Genomic DNA, 21331 nt, shown 5'->3' with positions numbered 1-21331 from the left:
CCCTTTCGTAGTAAATGGATCACTTTCCTTTTAATCACAAAGTTGAAAGGAAAAATAAACTCCTGGCTAATTGAACAAAATAATCCGTAGATGTCTCGATAGTGTTGATCAAATAGAGAACATCATCCTAATATCACTCACACGTATCTGTGCTCTCCAATAAAGAAAATCAATTTAGGAAATTAGTTGATTCTTTTGTCACAAAAAACTCACTCCAAAGCTCTAAGAATTAAAGATAAATATGTCTCTCTAATGCGTGTAGAGCTGGAGAAAAGAAGAATTTTTATAGACAAGAGAGTCCAAATAAAAGTACGAAAATGAGTTTTAAATTTTTATTGGATGTCCCTAGATTTTTGTTTGAAAAGGGTATCAATCCAAAAACATAGATATATTTGGTAGAGAAATGGTGTATTTTCTGCTTTGAAACCATATAAAAGGATTGAATTATACATATAGTGAATCATAAATAACATATTTGAGAATAGTTTGATACAAGTATAATACAATGATAACTTTAAATAGATAGATGTAGTTATGCAAATTTTATTTTTTTTCCAATACTTGTGGTTGTCTTGATCTCTTATTTAGACTTAAAGCTTGATTAATAATGGTAAGGTGTTCATGTTGTGAATGACAGGTACTTTACCAGATGAGATTGGTAACCTTAATCTCGAGAAACTTAATGTCTTTGGAAACCACTTAACTGGCACCATTCCGTTCAAAATATTCAATGTGTCAACAATGAAAATCCTTTGCCTGGGATTTAATAACTTTTCTGGCAATCTTCCTTCGGACATGGGGTTTTGGCTTCCGAATCTTGAAGGGCTTTACCTATTCATTAACAAACTCAGTGGAACAATCCCGAGCTCTATCTCTAATGCTTCTAAGCTTACCATCATTAGCATGGGCACGAACTCATTCACTGGATCTATACCCAACACACTTGGTAGTTTAAGACTCTTGCAAAGGCTTGCCCTTCACGCAAATAGTTTGGCTGGGGAGTCTTCTACTCCAGAGTTGAATATTTTCTCTTCTTTAACAAATTGTAGACAATTGGAGGTCTTAACCATATCATTAAATCCACTAAACGGCATACTTCCAATGTCTGTCGGGAATTTGTCTACTAGACTACAAATATTTGAAGCACTTGGCTACAAAATCAGGGGCAACATTCCTAGTGGAATTGGAAATTTGAGCAACTTGGTAATCCTACGATTAGGAAACAACCATTTGACTGGACCAATTCCGAAATCACTAAAAAGATTACAAAATCTCGTACGTTTGCATCTTCAAAACAATGCATTGAAAGGATCCATCCCGGGTGACCTCTGTCAGTTAGGGAAATTAGGAGATTTGAATGTGAGTGATAATATGTTGTCTGGACAGATTCCGACATGCTTGGGTGAGCTTAAATCTCTAAGATGGCTCTACCTTTGCTCCAACAGATTGAGTTCTAAGGTACCGTTAAACTTGTGGAGCCTTGAAGACCTTTTGGGTCTCAACCTATCCTCAAACTTTCTAACTGGTGAGCTACCATTGTCTGTCGGAAACTTAAAGGTCATAACCCTAATTGATTTGTCAAGGAATCAATTATCAGGTACAATCTCAAACACCATCGGAGGAGCTCAGTCGTTAGTTTCTCTCTCGTTGTCCCACAATAAAATGCAAGGACCTATTCCTCGATCACTAGGCAACCTCATAAGCTTGCAATTATTGGATCTATCTGGTAATAATTTGTCTGGAGAAATTCCCAAGTCTTTTGAGGAACTCAGGTATCTCAAATATTTGAATGTGTCTTTCAATAGACTGGAAGGAGAAATTCCTATTGCAGGACATATCCCTAATTTTACAGCTCGATTGTTTATGCATAATGATGCACTTTGTGGTGAACTCTGACTGCAAGTTTTCCGTTGTAAAACCAACAAGAATGGGCGATCAAGGTCGAAAATTGTACCCGTGCTGAAATTTATTTTACCCTCGATTGCATTAGCATTTCTTGTTATGGCCCTCATATATTTGTTGAAAATAAATCGAAAACAAAAGATCGAATTGCATACCGAGGAAGATATATTACCTTTTGCATGGAGAAAGGTTTCGTATCAGGAAATTTTACAAGCGACAGAATCATTCGGTGAAACAAACCTAATAGGCATGAAAAGTTATGGTTCAGTATATAAAGGAACGCTTTTGGATGGGATGAATATCGCGGTGAAGGTATTCAATTTGCAACTAGAAGGAGCTTTCAAGATTTTCGATGTCGAGTGCGAAGTAATGCGTAACATTCATCATCGGAACCCAATTAAAATCATCAGTAGTTGCAGCAACATGGATTTCAAAGCCTTGGTACTATAGTACATGTCTAATGGGAGTCTCGAGAAGTGGTTGTATTCTCATAACTATTGTTTGGACATTCTACAACGGTTAAACATAATGATAGATGTCGCGTCAGCATTAGAATTTTACATCATGATCATGGAACACCTATTATTCACTGTGATTTGAAACCGAGCAATGAAGACATGGTTGCATGTGTTGCTGATTTCGAGATTGCAAAACTCTTAGTTGATGGAGATCTAATGGTACAAACCATGACCTTGGCAACAATCGGGTATATGGCACCAGGTGATGTTTGTTAATTCAATTTTCAGCTTTTCCTTTCTTTTTTTTTTTTTTTTTTTCTGAACTTGTGTAGTCCTTTTCCTTGATTAGAATCTTTTTTCATTGTTTTTTTTTTTTTTCTAATTAATAATGCTGATGTGGTGCATAGAGTATGGAATTGAAGGAAGAGTATCAACAAAATATGATGTCTATAGTTATGGTGTCTTGTTGTTGGAAACATTTTCAAGGAAGAAGCCGACTGATGAAATGTTTGCCGGTGAGGTGAGCTTGAAGCGTTGGGTGAAAGAAGCATTAGAGGGTTCGATAATTGAAATTGTGGACACCAATCTGAAAAAGAGATGATGAAAATTTCTCTGCTAAGGTGGAATATGCATCATCTATCTTTCGTTTGGCCATGGATTGTTCCAATGATTCAGCCAAGGAAAGGCTCAATATGATCGATGCTTTGGCCACACTCAAGAAAATCAAAACCTCTTTTCTAGCAAATATTGGTACCACTTTGAAAGATGAAGCAATCAAGATTAACATGTATCATTTTTAGTAGTATTTTGTACTTCTCATATTTTTCTCTCTAATAATTTAGGTCTGCTTTGAAACAATTTTTCTTGAGAGAAATGATGTTGAAGATCCTGTTAAAGTCCGTGTGTTGTGAATAATTCACAATTTGCATCCTTAATTTAAACTCATTTTTGAGTCAACCTTCGAAGCTACATCTCTCTACACTGGCCCACTCTCTTCTTTCTTCCCACTTCTCAAACCGCTCTCCAAAATCCTACAATTTGATAAAGGTTGAGTCACGCTCCATATATGCCCAAATCCTTCTCCATCGATCCGATGTGGGATAAGCTCCATCTAACAATTAACATAGATGTAACTTAAGTATTTACATACTAGAAGGTATGATATTTTCTTTTTTTAAAAGTTGAAGCAACTGCCCACACAACCACATGCAATTTTGCCCCTAGTGGGGATCAAACTCTGAACTCTTCTTTAGAGAGGGAGATCATATCATCTAGATTACTGTCCATTAGTTACGATGCATATTTGCATGAATACATACATATTATGCACAAATACATGTAGTTGTTACATTATCTATTGAATAGCTTTTATTTGACAAACTGAAATGTTATCATGGACCACATATTTTCCAGAGACTAATGAAAAGAAATGTATTACATACACAAGAAAGAAAAGGAAAATATAATGATCACATTTCCAATCCACCAATGCCAATTAACTTGGTCAGTCCAAAAGTAATCGCCATGGCCATGCATCCTCCAATTAGCACCCTAGCACAGGACTTCTCCACAGGAGTCCTCCCCAGCACAGCTCCAACCCCTCCAAACACCACCAATGCCAAGCTCACTGCAGCCACCACCACACCCATCCTCACCTTGTGGTTTTGTATAAATGCAGCAGCAAGCAACGGCACTAAGGCCCTGAGTGAAAACGCAAGCACGGATGCTAAAGCTGCCTGCAGATTGGGCAGCTTTTCCTTCTGTCTCTTGTACTACTACTTCATTATCTCCCATCCCTCTCCTCTTCTCTCTCTTCATTTGAGCCACCTCTATGTCCAGTTGAGAGTATACGGAGACAAACTCGCCTATAGCCATGCTACAAGACCCGGCAACTAACCCAGTTATGTGATGTTGATTCAGTGTACTCTTTCTTCTCTTTTCCTAACTCTCCACTCCAGCAACAAATGTCACAAATGGCGGGTTGTTATTGTTATTATTATTATTATTATTGTTGTTGTTGTTGTTGTTGTTGTTGTGATGTTGATTCAGTGTACTCTTTCTTCTCTTTTCCTAACTCTCCACTCCAGCAACAAATGTCACAAATGGCGGGTTGTTATTGTTATTATTATTATTATTATATGTAAAAAATATGTAAAAACCAATTATATGTAAAAAAATATGAACAATACCTGTATCCAACACAGATGGGATGAAGTTCGTCAAACCTAAGTATGTGGCCCAATAAGTACATGACAAGTGTCATCCAGCCCCATTCAACCCAAGTTGGATAGTACTCAACTTAAATGAGTTTCACCCGGCAGAACAATTGTTTCTTTTGGCAGAACACTTTCGTTTTTTTTGCTTTGCTTCTAGAAGATCACTCCCTTTGCTCTCTCTCCGGCCCTTTTTGTGCACTTGCCTTTTATTTTACAGAATCCAATTGTAATAAATTACTTTAATAGGTATAAAAATTGTTATAAATTGAATAAAAATAAAATCAGTGAAGCTGAAAATGTTTCGGCAGAACACTAGAATTATTTTTATTATTATTATTATTATTATTATTTTTTTTTTTTTTTTTTTTTTTTTTTGGTTGCCAGAAGATCACTTCCCTTTGCTCTCTCTCCAACCCTTTTTGTGCACTTGCCTTTTATTGTACATCACATTTGGGTAGAATCCAATTGTAATAAATTACTTTAACAGGTATAAAAATTATAATAAATTGAGAAAATGATGGAATAACAAGTTGAAAATTTTCTGATGTTATATTGAAGCTGAATAACTATGTAATCATTATCTAAGCACAAAGGATAAAATTTATCTCCCAATTAATTTGTATTACCGAAATAATTCACACAAAAGGGGAGTCATTGGACCAAGTCTACTGTGTTACTACATGATACAAAAACTTTGATAATTAACTGGAAGAATAAAAAGTAACATATGCAAGCTTTCAAATAGCTTTCCGAATAGTCCTCTAACAGTGAGGAAAATATTCAAACTCGTTGCCTTCTTGTATATTTTGTGGGAGGCTACCATGATGAGACTCCTACAAATATTGAAAAACGAAAATGATAAGAAGATAAAAATAATTAAATCTTAATCTTTAACATTAACAACCATTTTTTTTATTATAAAATAAATATATGAAGTAATCAAGCGTAAAACATATTGGGTAGCCGATTTGTGTTCATCATTGAATGAGATGTAGAAGGCAATTCTGTTCCATAGGTCATCATTGAATGAACTATAGAAGGTATTTTTGTTCCACTCCCAATTTGAGATTCCTATAAAATAAGCAAAAATGTGTTGAGTAAAGAAATAACCAGAATCTGACTTCCCGAGGCCATGTAAAGAAACATAACACGACAAAGAATGAATTACCTGAGTCAAAAAAAGAAGAAGTTTGAATTCCATGTCTAACTTGTTGCTCTTGTGAGTTACATGTTACAAGTATTAGAAATAGGCTCCTATAATATTTATTGAAAATAAAAAGTAACTACCAAAAAAAAAAAATTGGTAGCATTTTATTTATTTATAAGTTTCAAAGCATACTTTGGTAGCATTTTTTGAATCTTTGGCATATGATTTTTTTCTTCCTTATCGAGTGCACTAGTTATTCGACCACGCGGACGCCCAATTGTGGCTTTTCTTTTAACCCCACAAGCTTCTAATGGCTCATAATTCTTTGGTGGAACTATCTTTTCAACTTCCTCATTGTCTATGTAAAGTTCTTTCTTCATCTCCTCCAAGTCATTAAGCAACATAAGAGCATATTTATTTGCATATGCATATAACTTCTCATGTTCTGAGGCTAAAGATGAATCCTCATGAAAATTTTGACACAAATTACTATAACGCTTTGCCATAGGAATTTCATTGGCTTCAATACCATGACAATTGGTGATAGTCCTTGCCTTTGAATTTCTCATTGTTTTGAAGAGTACATTTCATATGAGCCATACAATCAACTCTTGTAATAGGTTGATTGTACAAAGAAGGTTTGCTCTTGTTCTCTCTCCTTTTACCTTCTTTTGAACAACAAAATGTCACACTTATGATGAGCCCCTTCGTATTTTTTTGACGAAAATTTCGCCTTACATCGGAGCCAAGTTTGCCACCGTAGTTGAGGTAGAACTTATATACTTCCTCATCTTAACTAAATTCCATCTCAAGTTCGGGTTCATCTCTTTTATCTTGATTTTCTTTTTTTGAGGAAAAATCATTAGTACGAGAAGAACAATCATCATTAGTTTCACAATTATTTGATTGGTCACTACTTAATTTTACATACTCCATCTCCTCCATTAGTCTACATACAAATAACTTGTGACTGGTTAAAACCAGAAAAATTAAATATGCAAACCAAAATAAAAACTTACAGTAGCCACTTCCTTTACAATTGTTCAATGTACTTGCGGAAAAAATTCATGGATTTAAAGAGGAAAAAGAATAATAAAAAGACAACAAGCAATTCAAACAAGAAAATCCATTTCAGGCAATTTATAAAATGTCTCAAGACTCTCAACCAGTTTTAGAAAATTTTTAGTTTGTAATTTCATTTGAGCGTAAAAAATGTGGTAATTGTTGATAAGCTGAAGATATGTTCAGCTTCTGTCGGTCTTCAAACCCAAGACGGGGGAAGTGTCACACTAGTTTCTTATGTTGAATAGAGGTATTGGGAGATTGTTGGGTTTCTGAAGCCTGATTGTTTAGGGTGGAGGCCCGAGCTATTTTATTTGGTGAAATTATTATGATGATTCTAATGTAAACATAGTACCAGGCTATTTATTTTCGTTGTTGGCTACACTTCAGTCTAGGTGATGATTGTAATCGATGTATCACTGTACCTTTTTCCCTAAAACTAGTGAAATCAATGTGAGCCGTGGACATAGACGATCTTGTCGAATCATGTAAAATTTGTATGTCGATTTTTTTGTGTTTATTAGAATTTCAAGGCTCCAATTACATGTAGTCTCAGTGCACTATTTCTGCAATTTTTCTTTTGGATTCCACAGCCATATGTTCAACAACTATCCTTGTAGGTTTAGGCTATGGCCTTCTCTTCTGGCTATCGCTTTGTGTGATTCAAGCTCTTGGGGGTAAAGTTGACCTGTAGATAGAGGGGCACACCCTTATATTGTTATACAATACTGATTTATTATTATGTTTTATTGGAGATGAAAATAGTCACTACATAATGTGGTTTTGTAAATCAAGGATTTTGAGAGAGGATGAACTGGAATTCTTGAACTCAAACTTGCTTTGTTATTAATAATAATACGAGATGTTAACACAGTAGTAAAATCTCCTCTTTAATAAAACCCTTACTATATAGTCTGGTTTGGAAAATATGGACAATCCTCATAGGATTATGATGGCAATACCAGTTTGGAAAAGAACATATATTTGACACAAGTAGGCAGTGTTGATAGCTAAAAAAATTTCTCAAAGAAAATTTTTCGGTGATGCTACGTAATTCGTGTCATCTATCAATTATACTTTATCACATATTTAAAAATTATTTATTTTAGAGTCATATTACATTACGTGTCAATATTTAATAAATTGGCAATACCATACCATTAATAAAATGAAAACAATAAAGTATTTCTCCTCGAACACAAGATAGTTTACAATTAGGTTTGAAGACGAAGCAATTTGTATTGATAAGAAATATGTAGTGTGTGGTATTAACTAGCCCATGAACAAAAAGGCCAAACCAGCCCTAATGGCAGTATAACTAGACCCATGAGAAAAGGGTCATAAGTGGCCTATACAGGGACACAAGCCCATAAACAAAAAGGCCAAACCAGCCCTAATGACAGTATAAATAGACCCATGAGAAATTCAATGGCATGGTCAATGTGATTGTTTTTTTCCTTTAAACTTTTGGTCTCTTCCCATAATGATTTTTTTTTATTAAAGCAAATAATAGGTGGAGACACATAACAATTGGTGAAAGTAAATAATAGGCCGAGACGCATAACAATTGGTGGAAGTAAATAAGGAAGCCCACCAATTGTTAGTCTCCACCTATTATTTGCTTTAATAATACTACATTTAGTCATTTTAATTATGTGGTCTACTTCTCGACTTGACTTTAGTGTTGCATTTATTTATTCATTTATTTTTTTAATAGTAAAGTAAATATACATTTTTCCTCACTTATATTCTCCTTTCCTCTTTGGTGTATTACATGTCTTTACTTTGCACGATGTAAATTAATTTTGTCTCTTTCACGCTTTCGCTTTAGCGCTCTCAAAAATATTTACTACAAGGGCAAAGTAATACACCAAGCCTTGCTTATTGTGATTCTTGTACAAAATTGAACAGGAGAACAAAAAAATCGTTGTTAAGAATGCGTTTATAAAGAAGCCACAAAGTATTAGAAACAACTCTAAAATTTAAATTACATAAGGATCTTCTAGAAATTATAAGTATCACAAATTTGTATAAGCATTACGTTTTTACTCCTATTATTTAATTGGATGGTGTGGCTATACATACCCTTTTTTAGAACACAGTTATAAAAAGTTTGATATGACCTTTTAATTTTGTATTTGTATTATTTGCCTATAAATTATGTATAATTTTGAATTTGCCCATACTAAAATTATGAAAAAAATTCAATATTTAAATTTGTCCCCACTGATATTTTTGGATATGACCTAAACTCCTCTCTTATTTTATATTTGGTTTTTGTATGTATAGATTTTAAAATTTCAATCATAGGGAGATTCTGTAATTATGACAAATCATAAGGAGGTCCATGTAATTTAAGTATGCAAAAATAAGATATATACTAACTATAATACAAACACACATTTAAATTTGTTTTATTTGGCATAGTTGTGTTACTTCAATACAAACAGCTTTTTTCTTCAATTTTGTATGAATATCTCACTTAATATAAAAAAATCATCAAGAACAATTGTAAATGTTACAAATAAAAATGTTATCAATCAAAATATATATTTTTTTAATTTATTACTTTGTTTTGAAAAAATATCTTTAATTTTTTTTTCCTAGAAAAATGTCCTCTTTGAATTAGTCAAAATAAATAAATAAATAAATAAAATAAAATAAAAAATATCTCCTTGGTCATTGTTCCTTGTACTTTCCGTCAAAAAAATTTAGAGATAGCTTCACACAAGGTGTCCTTTACTGGTGAGACCTTGCAAGTGTTCACACGTATTAGTTAGTCAACCCCACCAGAACTTTCAAAAGTTGATTATATGCTGTGCTTCATTTCATTTCACCATCGTATATAAATCCCGCTAATCCATGCATCCATCCTTGTAATTTGCTATATATACACATACAACTCCATTAATATATAGTTTATTCACTAATTTACCATGGAGAAGATTAATTGCTTCCTCTTTTCCATCTCAATATTACTGGTAAACTGTTTCATGGTTTGCTTGTCTAGCTCCATCACAAACTTAACCACCGACCAATTTTCTCTTCTTGCCTTCAAAACCCGAATCACTTATGACCCTTAAGATGTATTGGCAAGTAATTGGTCCTCCACTACCTCAGTTTGCAATTGGATTGGTGTCTCTTGTGGTCTCACCCACATGAGGGTCACGACCTTGAATCTCTCTCATTTCGGTCTCAAAGGCACCATTGCTCCACATCTTGAAAATCTCTCATTTCTCGTATCACTTATTATCCGCGATAACAATTTCGATGGAAATATACCCAAGGAGTTGGCTTGTTTGCATTGACTCAAAGAAATCCATTTGCAAAACAATAGTTTGTCTGGAAGTTTGCCTGTAGATATGTGCAGCAATCTTACTAAACTTAAAGGACTTAATCTTTCTCAGAATCGGCTTCATGGACAAATTCCATCTAGTTTATTCAATTGCAGGGAGCTCCAATATTTGTCATTTTCATTCAATGGCTTTGATGGAAACATACCTAGAGAAATTGGCAAACTGACTATGCTCAAGGAGTTATATCTTGGTAATAACAACTTGAAAGGTATGATTTTACGTTCACATCTAACCCAAGAGTTTGTAGTTAATTTTGATATTTATATACCTTCTATTGAAGGTGTTTCCCTTGCTGATTGTTTAACCATATCATGCATAACACTAGATTGATCAATAAGACTTGTAAGTTTCCTTTTTATTATACGGAAAGAGTATTCTATAATTACTTTTTATTATTTGTTTTTCTTTTTATTATACGGAAAGAGTATTCTATAATTACTTTTGAGCATTTATCAAAACAAGGAATTCAGGTCTTAGGATCGATTCCTCCTAATTGCAAACAATTTCTTATGGGTCACGCCTACAGATATATTTACCCGATTTCAGAGGAGCTTGTATAGGTTCTGTGGATTAGTTAGGGAAAAACCGTGGACATCCCAATTATCAAAAAAAATAAAAAATAAAAAATAAAAATAAAAAAATAAAATTGCTTTTATTGCGTAATTATATATTCATTACAAACATATTAGTGCAACAAGAGAGAAAATTATATATGTGTTCCTTCTAACTACTTTGCAGGTGTAATTCCTTTGGAGATGGGTAATCTTCCACGTCTGGAAATATTGAGCTTTCAAAATGGCTCTCTAACAGGCCCCATTCCATCTTTCATCTTCAACATTTCTTCTTTGAAAAATATTGATTTCACAAATAATAGTCTGTCTAAAAGTTTGCCGATAGATATGTGCATCCATCTTCCAAAACTTGAAGGACTCTATCTTTCTCGGAATCGGCTTCATGGACAAATTCCATCCAGTTTATACAAATGTAGGGAGCTCCAATATTTGTCATTTTCAGTCAATGGCTTTGATGGAAACATACCTAGAGAAATTGGCAAACTGACTATGCTCAAGGAGTTATATCTTGGTAATAACAACTTGAAAGGTATGATTTTACGTTCACATCTGACCCAAGAGTTTGTAGTTTTGAGATATATATATACACCTTTTATTGGTGGTGTTTCCCTCACTAATTGTTTAACCATGTCATGCATAATACTAGACCGATCAATTGGACTTGTAAGTTTCCTTCTTTATTTTTGAGTTTGTTTTTCTTTTTGTTTTATGTAAAGGGTATTCTATAATTACTTGTGAGCATCAAAACAAGGAATTCAAGTCTCAGGATCAATTCCTCCTAATTGCAAACAATTTCTTATAGGTCACGCCTACAGATATAGTTACCCGATTTCGGAGGAGCTTGTACGGGTCCTGTGGATTAGTTAGGGAAAAACCTTGGACATCCCAATTATCAAAAAAAAAAAAAAAAAAAAAAAAAAAAATTGTTTTTATTGCGTAATTATATATTCATTACAAACATACTAGTACAACAATGGAGAAAATTATATATGTGTTCCTTCTAACTGCTTTGTAGGTGTAATTCCTTTGGAGATGGGTACTCTTCCATGTCTGAAAATATTGAGCTTTCAAAATGGCTCTCTAACAGGCCCCATTCCATCTTTCATCTTCAACATTTCATAAATAATAGTCTGTCTGGAAGTTTGCCGGTAGATATGTTCATCCATCTTCCAAAACTTAAAGAACTCTATCTTTCTCGGAATCGGCTTCATGGACAAATTCCATCTAGTTTATACAAATGCACGGAGCTCCAATATTTGTCATTGTCATTCAATGACTTCAATGGCAGCATACCTAGAGAAATTGGCAGCTTGACGATGGTCAATGAGTTATATCTTGGAATGAACAACTTGGAAGGTAATTTAAGTTCATATCTAACTAACAAGTAATTAGTTATATATATATATATATATATATATATATATATATATATATATATATATATATATTCCGCGGAGAAGAAATTCCACAAGCAGAATGGAATGTTGATAAACTTGTATCGGAGTTTCTCTTGCTAGTTAATTTTTTAACCATATCATTCATAACACTAACAGGGTCCATCCCATCTTCAATCTTCAATATTTCTTCTCTGAGAACAATTGATTTCTCAAACAATCGCCTGTCTGGAAGTTTGCCTTTTGATATCTGCAACCATCTTCCTATACTTGGACGACTTAATCTCTCTTGGAATCAGCTTGAAGGGCATATTCCATCTAATTTATACAAATGCAAGGAGCTCCGAGATTTATCACTGTCAGATAATGGCTTTAATGGCAGCATACCGAGAGAAATTGGCAACCTGACTATGCTTAAGGAGTTATATCTTGGTAGAAACAACTTGAAAGGTATGATTTTGAGTTCACATCTAACTTAGGAGTTAGTAGTCTTTATATATACCTTTTGTAGAGAAGAAAATCTAGAAGCAAAATTGAAATTAATAAACTTACATAGGAATTTCCCTTACTAGCTAATTATTAGCTTTATTTTTATTTTCAATTTAGTGTATATATGATGGTTTTGTTTTCATTTTTTATTTGATATTTAAAGGGTGTTCTAGTTTGACCTTTGAGCTTCAAAATAAGGTATTTATATCATCATAACTGGTACTCTTATGTGAACAATTGTTATATGTGTTGCTTTTGACAACTTCGCATGTAATTCCATCAGAGAATTGTAATCTTCAATGTTTAGAAGTATTGAACTTAGTCAATAGCTCTCTAATAGGGTCCATCCCATTTACAATCTTCAACATATCTTTGCTGAGAGTAATTGAACTCTCAAACAATAGTTTATCTGGAAGTTTTTTGGTAGATATGTGCATCCATCTTCCTAAACTTGGAGTACTTTATCTTTCTCGGAATAAGCTTCATGGGCAAATTTTATTCAATTTAGGCAAATGTAGGGATCTCCGATATCTATCATTATCGTTCAATGATTTCAATGGCATCATTCCTAGAGAAATTGGTAACTTGACTATGCTCAATGAGTTATATCTTGGAATGACCAACTTGGAAGGTAATTTAAGTTCATATCTAACTAACAAGGAATTAGTTATATATATATATATATATATATATATATATATATATATATATATTCCGCAGAGAAGAAATTCCACAAGCAGAATGGAATGTTGATAAACTTGTATTGGAGTTTCTCTTGCTAGTTAATTTTTTAACCATATCATTCATAACACTAACATGGTCCATCCCATCTTCAATCTTCAATATTTCTTCTTAGAGAATAATTGATTTTTCAAACAATCGTCTGTCTGGAAGTTTGCCTTTCGATATCTGCAACCATCTTCCTAAACTTGGAAGACTTAATCTCTCTTGGAATCAGCTTGAAGGGCACATTCCATCTAATTTATACAAATGCAAGGAGCTCCAAGATTTATCACTGTCAGATAATGGCTTTAATGGCAGCATACCGAGAGAAATTGGCAACCTGACTATGCTCAAGGAGTTATATCTTGGTAGAAACAACTTGAAAGGTATAATTTTGAGTTCACATCTAACTCAGGAGTTAGTAGTCTTTATATATACCTTTTGTAGAGAATAAAATCTAGAAGCAAAATATAAATTAATAAACTTACATAGGAATTTCCCTTACTAGCTAATCATTACCTTTATTTTTATTTTCAATTTAGAGTATATGTGATGGTTTTGTTTTCATTTTTTATTTGAAATTTAAATGGCGTTCTAGTTTTACCTTTGAGCTTCAAAATAAGGTATTCATATCATCATAACTGGTACTCTATGTGAACAATTGTTATATGTGTTGCCTTAGACAACTTCGCATGTGTAATTCCATCAGAGATTGGTAATCTTCAACGTTTGGAAGTATTGAACTTAGTCAATAGCTCTCTAATTGGGTCCATCCCATCTACAATCTTCAACATATCTTTGCTGAGAATAATTAAACTCTCAAACAATAGTTTGTCTGGAAGTTTGCTGGTAGATATGTGCATCCATCTTCCTAAACTTGGAGTACTTTAGCTTTCTCGGAATAAGCTTCATGGGCAAATTACATCCAATTTAGGCAAATGCAGGGATCTCCGATATCTATAATTATCGTTCAATGATTTCAATGGCAGCATACCTAGAGAAATTAACAACTTGACTATGCTCAAGAAGTTATATCTTGGTACTAACTCACAAGTTAGTAGTATTGATATGTGTGTGTGTGTGTGTGTGTGTGTGTATATATATATATATATTATGTAGAGAAGAAATTCCATAAGCAGAATGGAAAATTGATAAACTTTCATAGAAGATTCCCTTGTTAGCTAATTGTTCAACCATATCATTCAAACCACTAGCAAAATAAGTCTTGTAAGTTTCTTTTTTATTTTCATCATGTGAGGATTTTGTTTTTATTTTTTTGTTATATGTAAAGGGTGTCCAAAATTTACCTGTGAGCATCAAAACAAGTTATTCATATGATTTAACTTGGTACTCTTGTGTGACCAATTGTTATTATTATGTAATTCTATATTAATTACAAGCATATTAGTATAACACGGGAGAAAATTATACATGTGTTGCTTCTGACAACTATGCAGGTATAATTCCATCAGAGATAGGTAATCTTCAACATTTGGAAGTAATGAACTTAATCAGTAGCTCTTTAACAGGGTCCATTCCATCTTCAATCTTCAACATTTCATCTTTGAGAATAATTAATTTCTCAAATAATACCCTGTCTGGAAGTTTGCCTGTAGACATGTGCAACTATCTTCCTAAACTTGGTGGACTCTATCTCGATTTGAATCAGATTCAAGGGCATATTCCATCAGATTTATACAAATGCCGGGAGCTCCAAGTTTTATCACTGTCATTCAATGGCTTTAATGGCGGCATATGTAAAGAAATTGCCAACCTGACTATGCTCAAGGAGTTAAATCTTCGTGAAAACAACTTGAAAGGTATGGTTTTAAGTTGATATCTAACTTTTGATTTAGTAGTTTTGGTATATAGTATATACTTTCTGTGGACAGGAAATTCCATAAACATAATAGAAAATTGGTGAACTTGTATAGGAGTTTCCCTTGCCAGCTAGCTAATTGTTCAACCATATATCATGCATATCACTAGTTATATATAATTATATATATGCCTTGTAGGTTTCTTTTCTATTTTATTATTTTTTTCAATCAGTGTCTTTGGGAAGATTTTATTTTATTTTATTTTGTTATATATAAAGGGTGTTCTAAATTTACTTGTGTGTATCAAAATTATGAGTTACATAGTGCGGAAGTGGTGTACGTGAAAAGTGGATCTCAGACAAAAAACCTCTTAGACAAAAGAGCTAGGGGTGGTGAATAGGTTTAGTTTGATCTCAGACAAAAGACCTAGGGGGTGGTGAATAGGTATAGTTTGCGCTTGTGAATAACTTTTGCATTTAAATTATTTTTATTTTATTGAATTAAAGCTAAACCAATCACAAAATAATAAATAAATATTAGTAAAGTAAATAAAGTTAGAGATGACATCAGGTATTTTTTTTTTTAAGTGGAAGAACCTCAGCAAGGAAAAAACTACGAATCTAGTCGTCTCTCCCAAATCAATCCAATATCTCAAAGCAGTGTTATGCATACCTTGTTTGAGCCTCACATCTACTCCACTTAACTAAGAACTAGTAGTTGAACGTCCCATACTGACTCCTACAACTCCTCATCATATTGTTGGAACTGTAGTCTTATTCCTCAATTCTTGCACACGAGTTGCTTGTAGAACACTCTATCCCCTTTCGTAGTAAGTGGATCACTTTCCTTTTAATCACGAAGTTGAAAGGAAAAATAAAATCATGCGCTAATCGAACAAAATAATCCGTAGATGTCTCGATAGTGTTGATCAAATAAAGAACATCATCCTAATATCACCCATATGTATCTGTGCTCTCCAATAAAGAAAATCAATTTAGAAAATTGGTTGATTCTTTTGTCACAGAAACTCACTCCAAAGCTCAAAGAATTAAAGATAAATATGTCTCTCTAATGTGTGTAGAGCTGGAGAAAAGAAGAATTTTTATAGACAAGAGAGTCCAGATAAAAATAGGAAAATGAGTTTTAAATTATAATTGGATGTCCCTAGGTTTTTGGTTGAAAAGGGAATCAAAAATCAATCCAAAAACATAGATATATTTGGTAGAGAAATGATGGATTTTCTGCTTCAAAACCATATAAAAGGACTGAACTATATGTATAGTGACTCATAAATAAAATATTTGAGAATAGTTTGATACAAGTATAATACAATGATAACTATAAATAGTTAGATGTAGGTACACAAATTTGATTTTTTTCTAATATTTGAGGTTAATACTCTTTCGCAATTCAATTATGTTCATTTGATCCCTTCTATAAAAGGCTATCTCTTGATTTATACTTTCTCTTATTTAGACTTAAAGCTTGATTAATAATGCTAGGGTGTTCATGTTGTGAATGGCAGGTACTTTACCAGATGGGATTGGTAACCTTAATCTCGAGAGTCTTGATGTCTATGGAAACACTTTAACTAGCACCATTCCGTTCAAAATATTCAATGTGTCAACAATGAAAATCCTTAACCTGGGATTTAATAACTTTTCTAGCAATCTTCCTTCGGACATGGGGTTTTGGCTTCCGAATCTTGAAGAGTTTTATCTAATCATGAACAAACTCAGCGAAACAATCCCGAGCTCTATCTCTAATGCTTCTAAGCTTACCATCATTAGCATGAGCATGGACTCATTCACTGGAACTATACCCAACACACTTGGTAGTTTAACACTCTTGCGGAAGCTCTTCCTTCATACAAACAGTTTGAAGGGGGAAACTTCTACTCCAGAGTTGAGAATTTTCTCTTCTTTAACAAATTGTAGACAATTGGAGGTCTTGCGCATATCATTAAATCCACTAAACGGCATACTTCCAGTATCTGTCAGGAATTTGTCTACTAGACTACAAGTGTTTGATGCATTTGGCTGCAAAATTAGGGGCAATATTCCCAGTGGAATTGGCAATTTGAGCAACTTGGTAATCCTACGATTAGGAAGCAACCATTTGACTGGACCAATTCCGAAATCACTAGAGAGATTACAAAATCTCGTACGTTTGCATCTTCAAAACAATGGATTGAAAGGATCCATCCCCGATGACCTCTGTCGGTTAGGGAAATTGGGAGATTTGAATGTGAGTGATAATATGTTGTATGGACAGATTCCAACATGCTTGGGTTAGCTTAAATCTCTCAGATGGCTCTACCTTGACTCCAACAAATTGAGTTCCAAGGTACCGTCAAACTTGTGGAGCCTTGAAGACCTTTCGGGTCTCAACCTATCCTCAAACTTTCTAACTGGTGAGCTACCATTGTTTGTCGGAAACTTAAAGGTCATAACCCTAATTGATTTGTCAAGGAATCAATTATCAGGTACAATCTCAAACACTATCGGAGGAGCTCAGTCGTTAGTTTCTCTCTCGTTGTCTAACAATAAAATACAAGGACCTATTCCTCGATCACTAGTCAACCTCATAAGCTTGGAATTATTAGATCTATCTAGTAACAATTTGTCTGGAGAAATTCCCAAGTCCTTAGAGGCACTCAGGTATCTCGAATATTTAAATGTGTCTTTCAATTAACTAGAAGGAGAAATTCCTATTGGAGGACATTTCCCTAATTTTACATCTCGATCATTTATGCATAATGATGCACTTTGTGGTGAACCCCGACTACAAATTCCCCCTTGTAAAAGCAATAAGAATGGCCGATCAAGGTCGAAAATGGTACCCGTGCTGAAATTTATCTTACCCTCAATTGCATTAGCATTCCTTGTTATGGCCCTCATATTTTTGTTGAAAATAAATCGAAAACAAAAGATCAAATTGCGTACCGAGGAAGATATATCACCCTTTGCATGGAGAAAGGTTTCGTATCAGAAAATTTTACAAGCAACAAAAGCATTCAGTGAAACAAACCTAATAAGCATGGGAAGTTATGGTTCAGTATATAAAGGAAAGCTTTTGGATGGGATGAATATCGCCTTGAAGGTATTCAATTTGCAACTAGAAGGAGCTTTCAAGAGTTTCGATGTCGAGTGCGAAGTAATACGTAACATTCCTCATCGGAACCTAATTAAAATCATCAGCAGTTGCAGCAACATGGATTTCAAAGCCTTGGTACTAGAGTACATGTCTAATGGGAGCCTCAAGAAGTGGTTGTATTCTCATAACTATTGTTTGGACATTTTACAACGATTAAACATAATGATAGATGTCGCGTCAGCATTAGAATATTTACATCATGATCATGCAACACCTATTATTCACTGTGATTTGAAACCGAGCAATGTCCTCCTTGACGAAGACATGGTTGCACGTGTTGCTGATTTCGGGATTGCAAAACTCTTAGGTGAAGGAGATCTAATGGTACAAACCATGACCTTGGCAACAATCGGGTATATGGCACCAGGTGATGTTTGTTAATTCAATTTTCAGCTTTTCCTATTTATTTTATGAACTTGTGTAGTCCTTTTCCTTGATTAGAATCTTTTTTCATTTTTTTTTTTTTTTTCTAATTAATAATGTTGATGTGGAGCATAGAGTATGGAATTGAAGGAAGAGTGTCAACAAAATTTGATGTCTATAGTTATGGTGTCTTGTTGATGGAAACATTTTCAAGGAAGAAGCCGACTGATGAAATGTTTGCCGGAGAGGTGAGCTTGAAGCGTTGGGTGAAGGAAGCAATAAAGGGTTCGATAATTGAAATTGTGGACCAATCTGATAGAAAGAGATGATCAAAATTTCTCTGCTAAGGTGGAATGTGCATCATCTATCTTTCGTTTGTCCATGGATTGTTCCAATGATTCAGCTAAGGATCAATATGATTGATGCTTTGGCCACACTCAAGAAAATCAAAACCTCTTTTCTAGCAAATATTGGTACCAGCTAGAAAGATGAAGCAATCAAGATTAACATGTATCATTTTTTGTAGTATTTTGTACTTCTCATTTTTTTCTCTAATAATTTAGGTCCGCTTTGAAACAATTTTTCTTGAGAGAAATGAAGTTGAAGGTCGTGTTATAGTTCGTGTGCTGTGAATAATTCAAAATTTGCATCCTTAATTTAAACTCATTTCTGGATCAATCTTCTTCTTATTCATTCATCATGAGGCAACATCTCTCTACACTCACCCACTCCCTTCTCTCCTCACCCACTCAAACCATTTTTCGACCAGTTAAAATTCTCAGAACCTCAGTCTTTGACTCTTCAACAAGTGCAGCAGGTCCGCAAAAGTGCGATCTGTCGTACTCCACCAGAATCTGCAATCTAATATAGTTTGAGTCACACTCTAACATGTATGTCCAAATTATTTTCCCTCTAAATCTGATGTGGGATAAGTTTCATCTAACGACCAACAGAGATGTAACTTGAGTATTTACCTACTAGAAGGTATGATAATTTTTTTTTTTTTTTTTAAGTTAAAGCGACTGCCCACACATGCACATGCAATTTTGTCCCTAGTGGGGATCGAACTTCAACTCGTTTTTTAGAGAGGGAGATCAGATCATCTGGACCATTGGTTACTAGACATATTAGCATAAATACGTACCTTGGAATTAGCAGACTGCATACGCACAAATACATGTAGTTGTTACATTTATTGAATAGCTTTTATTTGACAAACCAAACCTTCATCATGGACTACATATTTTCCAGAGACTAATGAAAAGAAATATATTACATACACATGAAAGAAAAGGAAAATATAATGATCACATTTCCAATCCACCAATGCCAATTAACTTGGTCAGTCCAAAAGTAATCGCCATGGCCATGCATCCCCCAATTAGCACCCTAGCACATGACTTCACCACAGGAGTCCTCCCCAGCACAGCTCCAACCCCTCCAAGCACCACCAATGCCAAGGTCGCTGCAGCCACCACCACACCCATCCTCACCTTGTGGTCGTGTATAAATGCAGCAGCAAGCAACGGCACTAAGGCCCCGAGTGAAAACGCAAGCGCGGATGCTAAAGCTGCCTGCACTGGATTGGGCAGCTTTTCCTTCTGTGTCTCTTGTACTGCTACTTCATTATCTCCCATCCCTCTCCTCTTCTCTCTCTTCATTTGAGCCAGCTCTATGTCCAGTTGAGAATATACGGAGACAAACTCGCCTGTAGCCATGCTACAAGCCCCAGCAACTAACCCTGCAAAGCCGGTAAGGATCATGGCCTTAACGTCTTTATTAACGCCTCCTACACCCATCATCAATGATGCAACTGAGACCAAACCATCATTGGCTCCCAACACAGCAGCTCGAATCCACTGTGCCCTTTGAGAGTAATCAAAATCGGGTTCTTGGCATTCTTTATGCTCAGTTTGACACTCAGGAAAAGAAATTTGGACATCATTTAGTGCAGCCATGAGGTAGTTATATGACACAGTAAGGTAAAAGGCTAAGTACTACACAAAAGAAGAAAAAGGAGAGGATAGGTAGATAGAGTAGTACTACTTGTGGAAGACACACACCCCTCATGAAGACTATATATAGAGGGGGACTAGATTAGTTTATGAAGTGGTGGTGGTGCAAATGGAGGAAATAGTGTGGAAGGCACAAGCCCATGATCGATGCTGGCTTTTAATTAATGCAAAGATATAAATTTAAAATATTGTCTTTAGTCTTTCGTAGCAGCATCGCTCTTTAATTGTTACATGGAATCTCTATATTGGTAATTGGCTGCCAGTATCCAATTTGTATTGTGTTTTCTTAAGCAGACGTGTGATAAAGTTCATGCCATAACTTCGAGTTTCATGTCTACAACAGGCTCGATCTCTTGTTCAGTGGTTTATGCATCTTTAACTTCTGATATACAACACTAGCCTTGGTGGTCAAATACAAAACCGCTTGAGATATATAGAATTGGGTTTTCGCGCAGAGCCTCTACTTACGTAAAGGGCTAGCTCAGTGCACAAGATCTCACCATTGTGACGTCAGAATTCAAACCTTGACCTTCAATGAAACTTCTACTTACATAATTAAAATTTTTACTTTATTGTTGAAATGAATGAGTTATCTTAATACACATCTAAGCTTCCTATACGAATCCAACAACAACTTAATTGGCAAGGGCACATCTAT

The 21331-nt window shown here is 34.5% G+C and overlaps 4 protein-coding genes and 1 pseudogene across 4 annotated transcripts; 3 read left to right on the top strand and 2 right to left on the bottom strand.

The window, feature by feature from the left end:
• Window positions 1-630: 630 nt before the first annotated feature.
• On the top strand, window positions 631-1896 carry LOC132301495 (probable LRR receptor-like serine/threonine-protein kinase At3g47570). The gene has a single exon (XM_059798744.1). The coding sequence runs from the start codon at window positions 631-633 to the stop codon at window positions 1894-1896; it is 1266 nt and encodes a 421-aa protein (XP_059654727.1).
• Window positions 1897-3758: 1862 nt separating this feature from the next.
• LOC132301494 (vacuolar iron transporter homolog 2.1-like) lies at window positions 3759-6292 on the bottom strand (annotated as a pseudogene).
• Window positions 6293-10147: 3855 nt separating this feature from the next.
• LOC132301493 (LRR receptor-like serine/threonine-protein kinase GSO1) lies at window positions 10148-17434 on the top strand. Its single transcript, XM_059798743.1, has 9 exons — window positions 10148-10349; window positions 10880-11273; window positions 11729-12069; window positions 12267-12557; window positions 12937-13019; window positions 13105-13176; window positions 13453-13705; window positions 14777-15139; window positions 16665-17434. Exons 1-9 carry the CDS (start codon window positions 10148-10150, stop codon window positions 17432-17434), a joined length of 2769 nt encoding a protein of 922 aa, XP_059654726.1.
• A 540-nt stretch (window positions 17435-17974) lies between these two features.
• LOC132301492 (probable LRR receptor-like serine/threonine-protein kinase At3g47570) lies at window positions 17975-18987 on the top strand. Its single transcript, XM_059798742.1, has 2 exons — window positions 17975-18662; window positions 18794-18987. The coding sequence occupies exons 1-2, from the start codon at window positions 17975-17977 to the stop codon at window positions 18985-18987; spliced, it is 882 nt and encodes a 293-aa protein (XP_059654725.1).
• Window positions 18988-19965: 978 nt separating this feature from the next.
• On the bottom strand, window positions 19966-20616 carry LOC132298762 (vacuolar iron transporter homolog 4-like). The gene has a single exon (XM_059795128.1). The coding sequence runs from the start codon at window positions 20614-20616 to the stop codon at window positions 19966-19968; it is 651 nt and encodes a 216-aa protein (XP_059651111.1).
• Between the last annotated feature and the right edge of the window lie 715 nt (window positions 20617-21331).

Source organism: Cornus florida, unplaced genomic scaffold (genome assembly GCF_030987335.1).
Source record: "Cornus florida cultivar Cherokee Brave unplaced genomic scaffold, ASM3098733v1 CherokeeBrave_3.0.0_Hap2_Chr03, whole genome shotgun sequence".
Classification (NCBI taxonomy): Eukaryota; Viridiplantae; Streptophyta; class Magnoliopsida; order Cornales; family Cornaceae; genus Cornus; species Cornus florida.
Note: the sequence above shows the minus strand (reverse complement) of the source record. Positions and strands in the feature narration are given on the sequence as shown.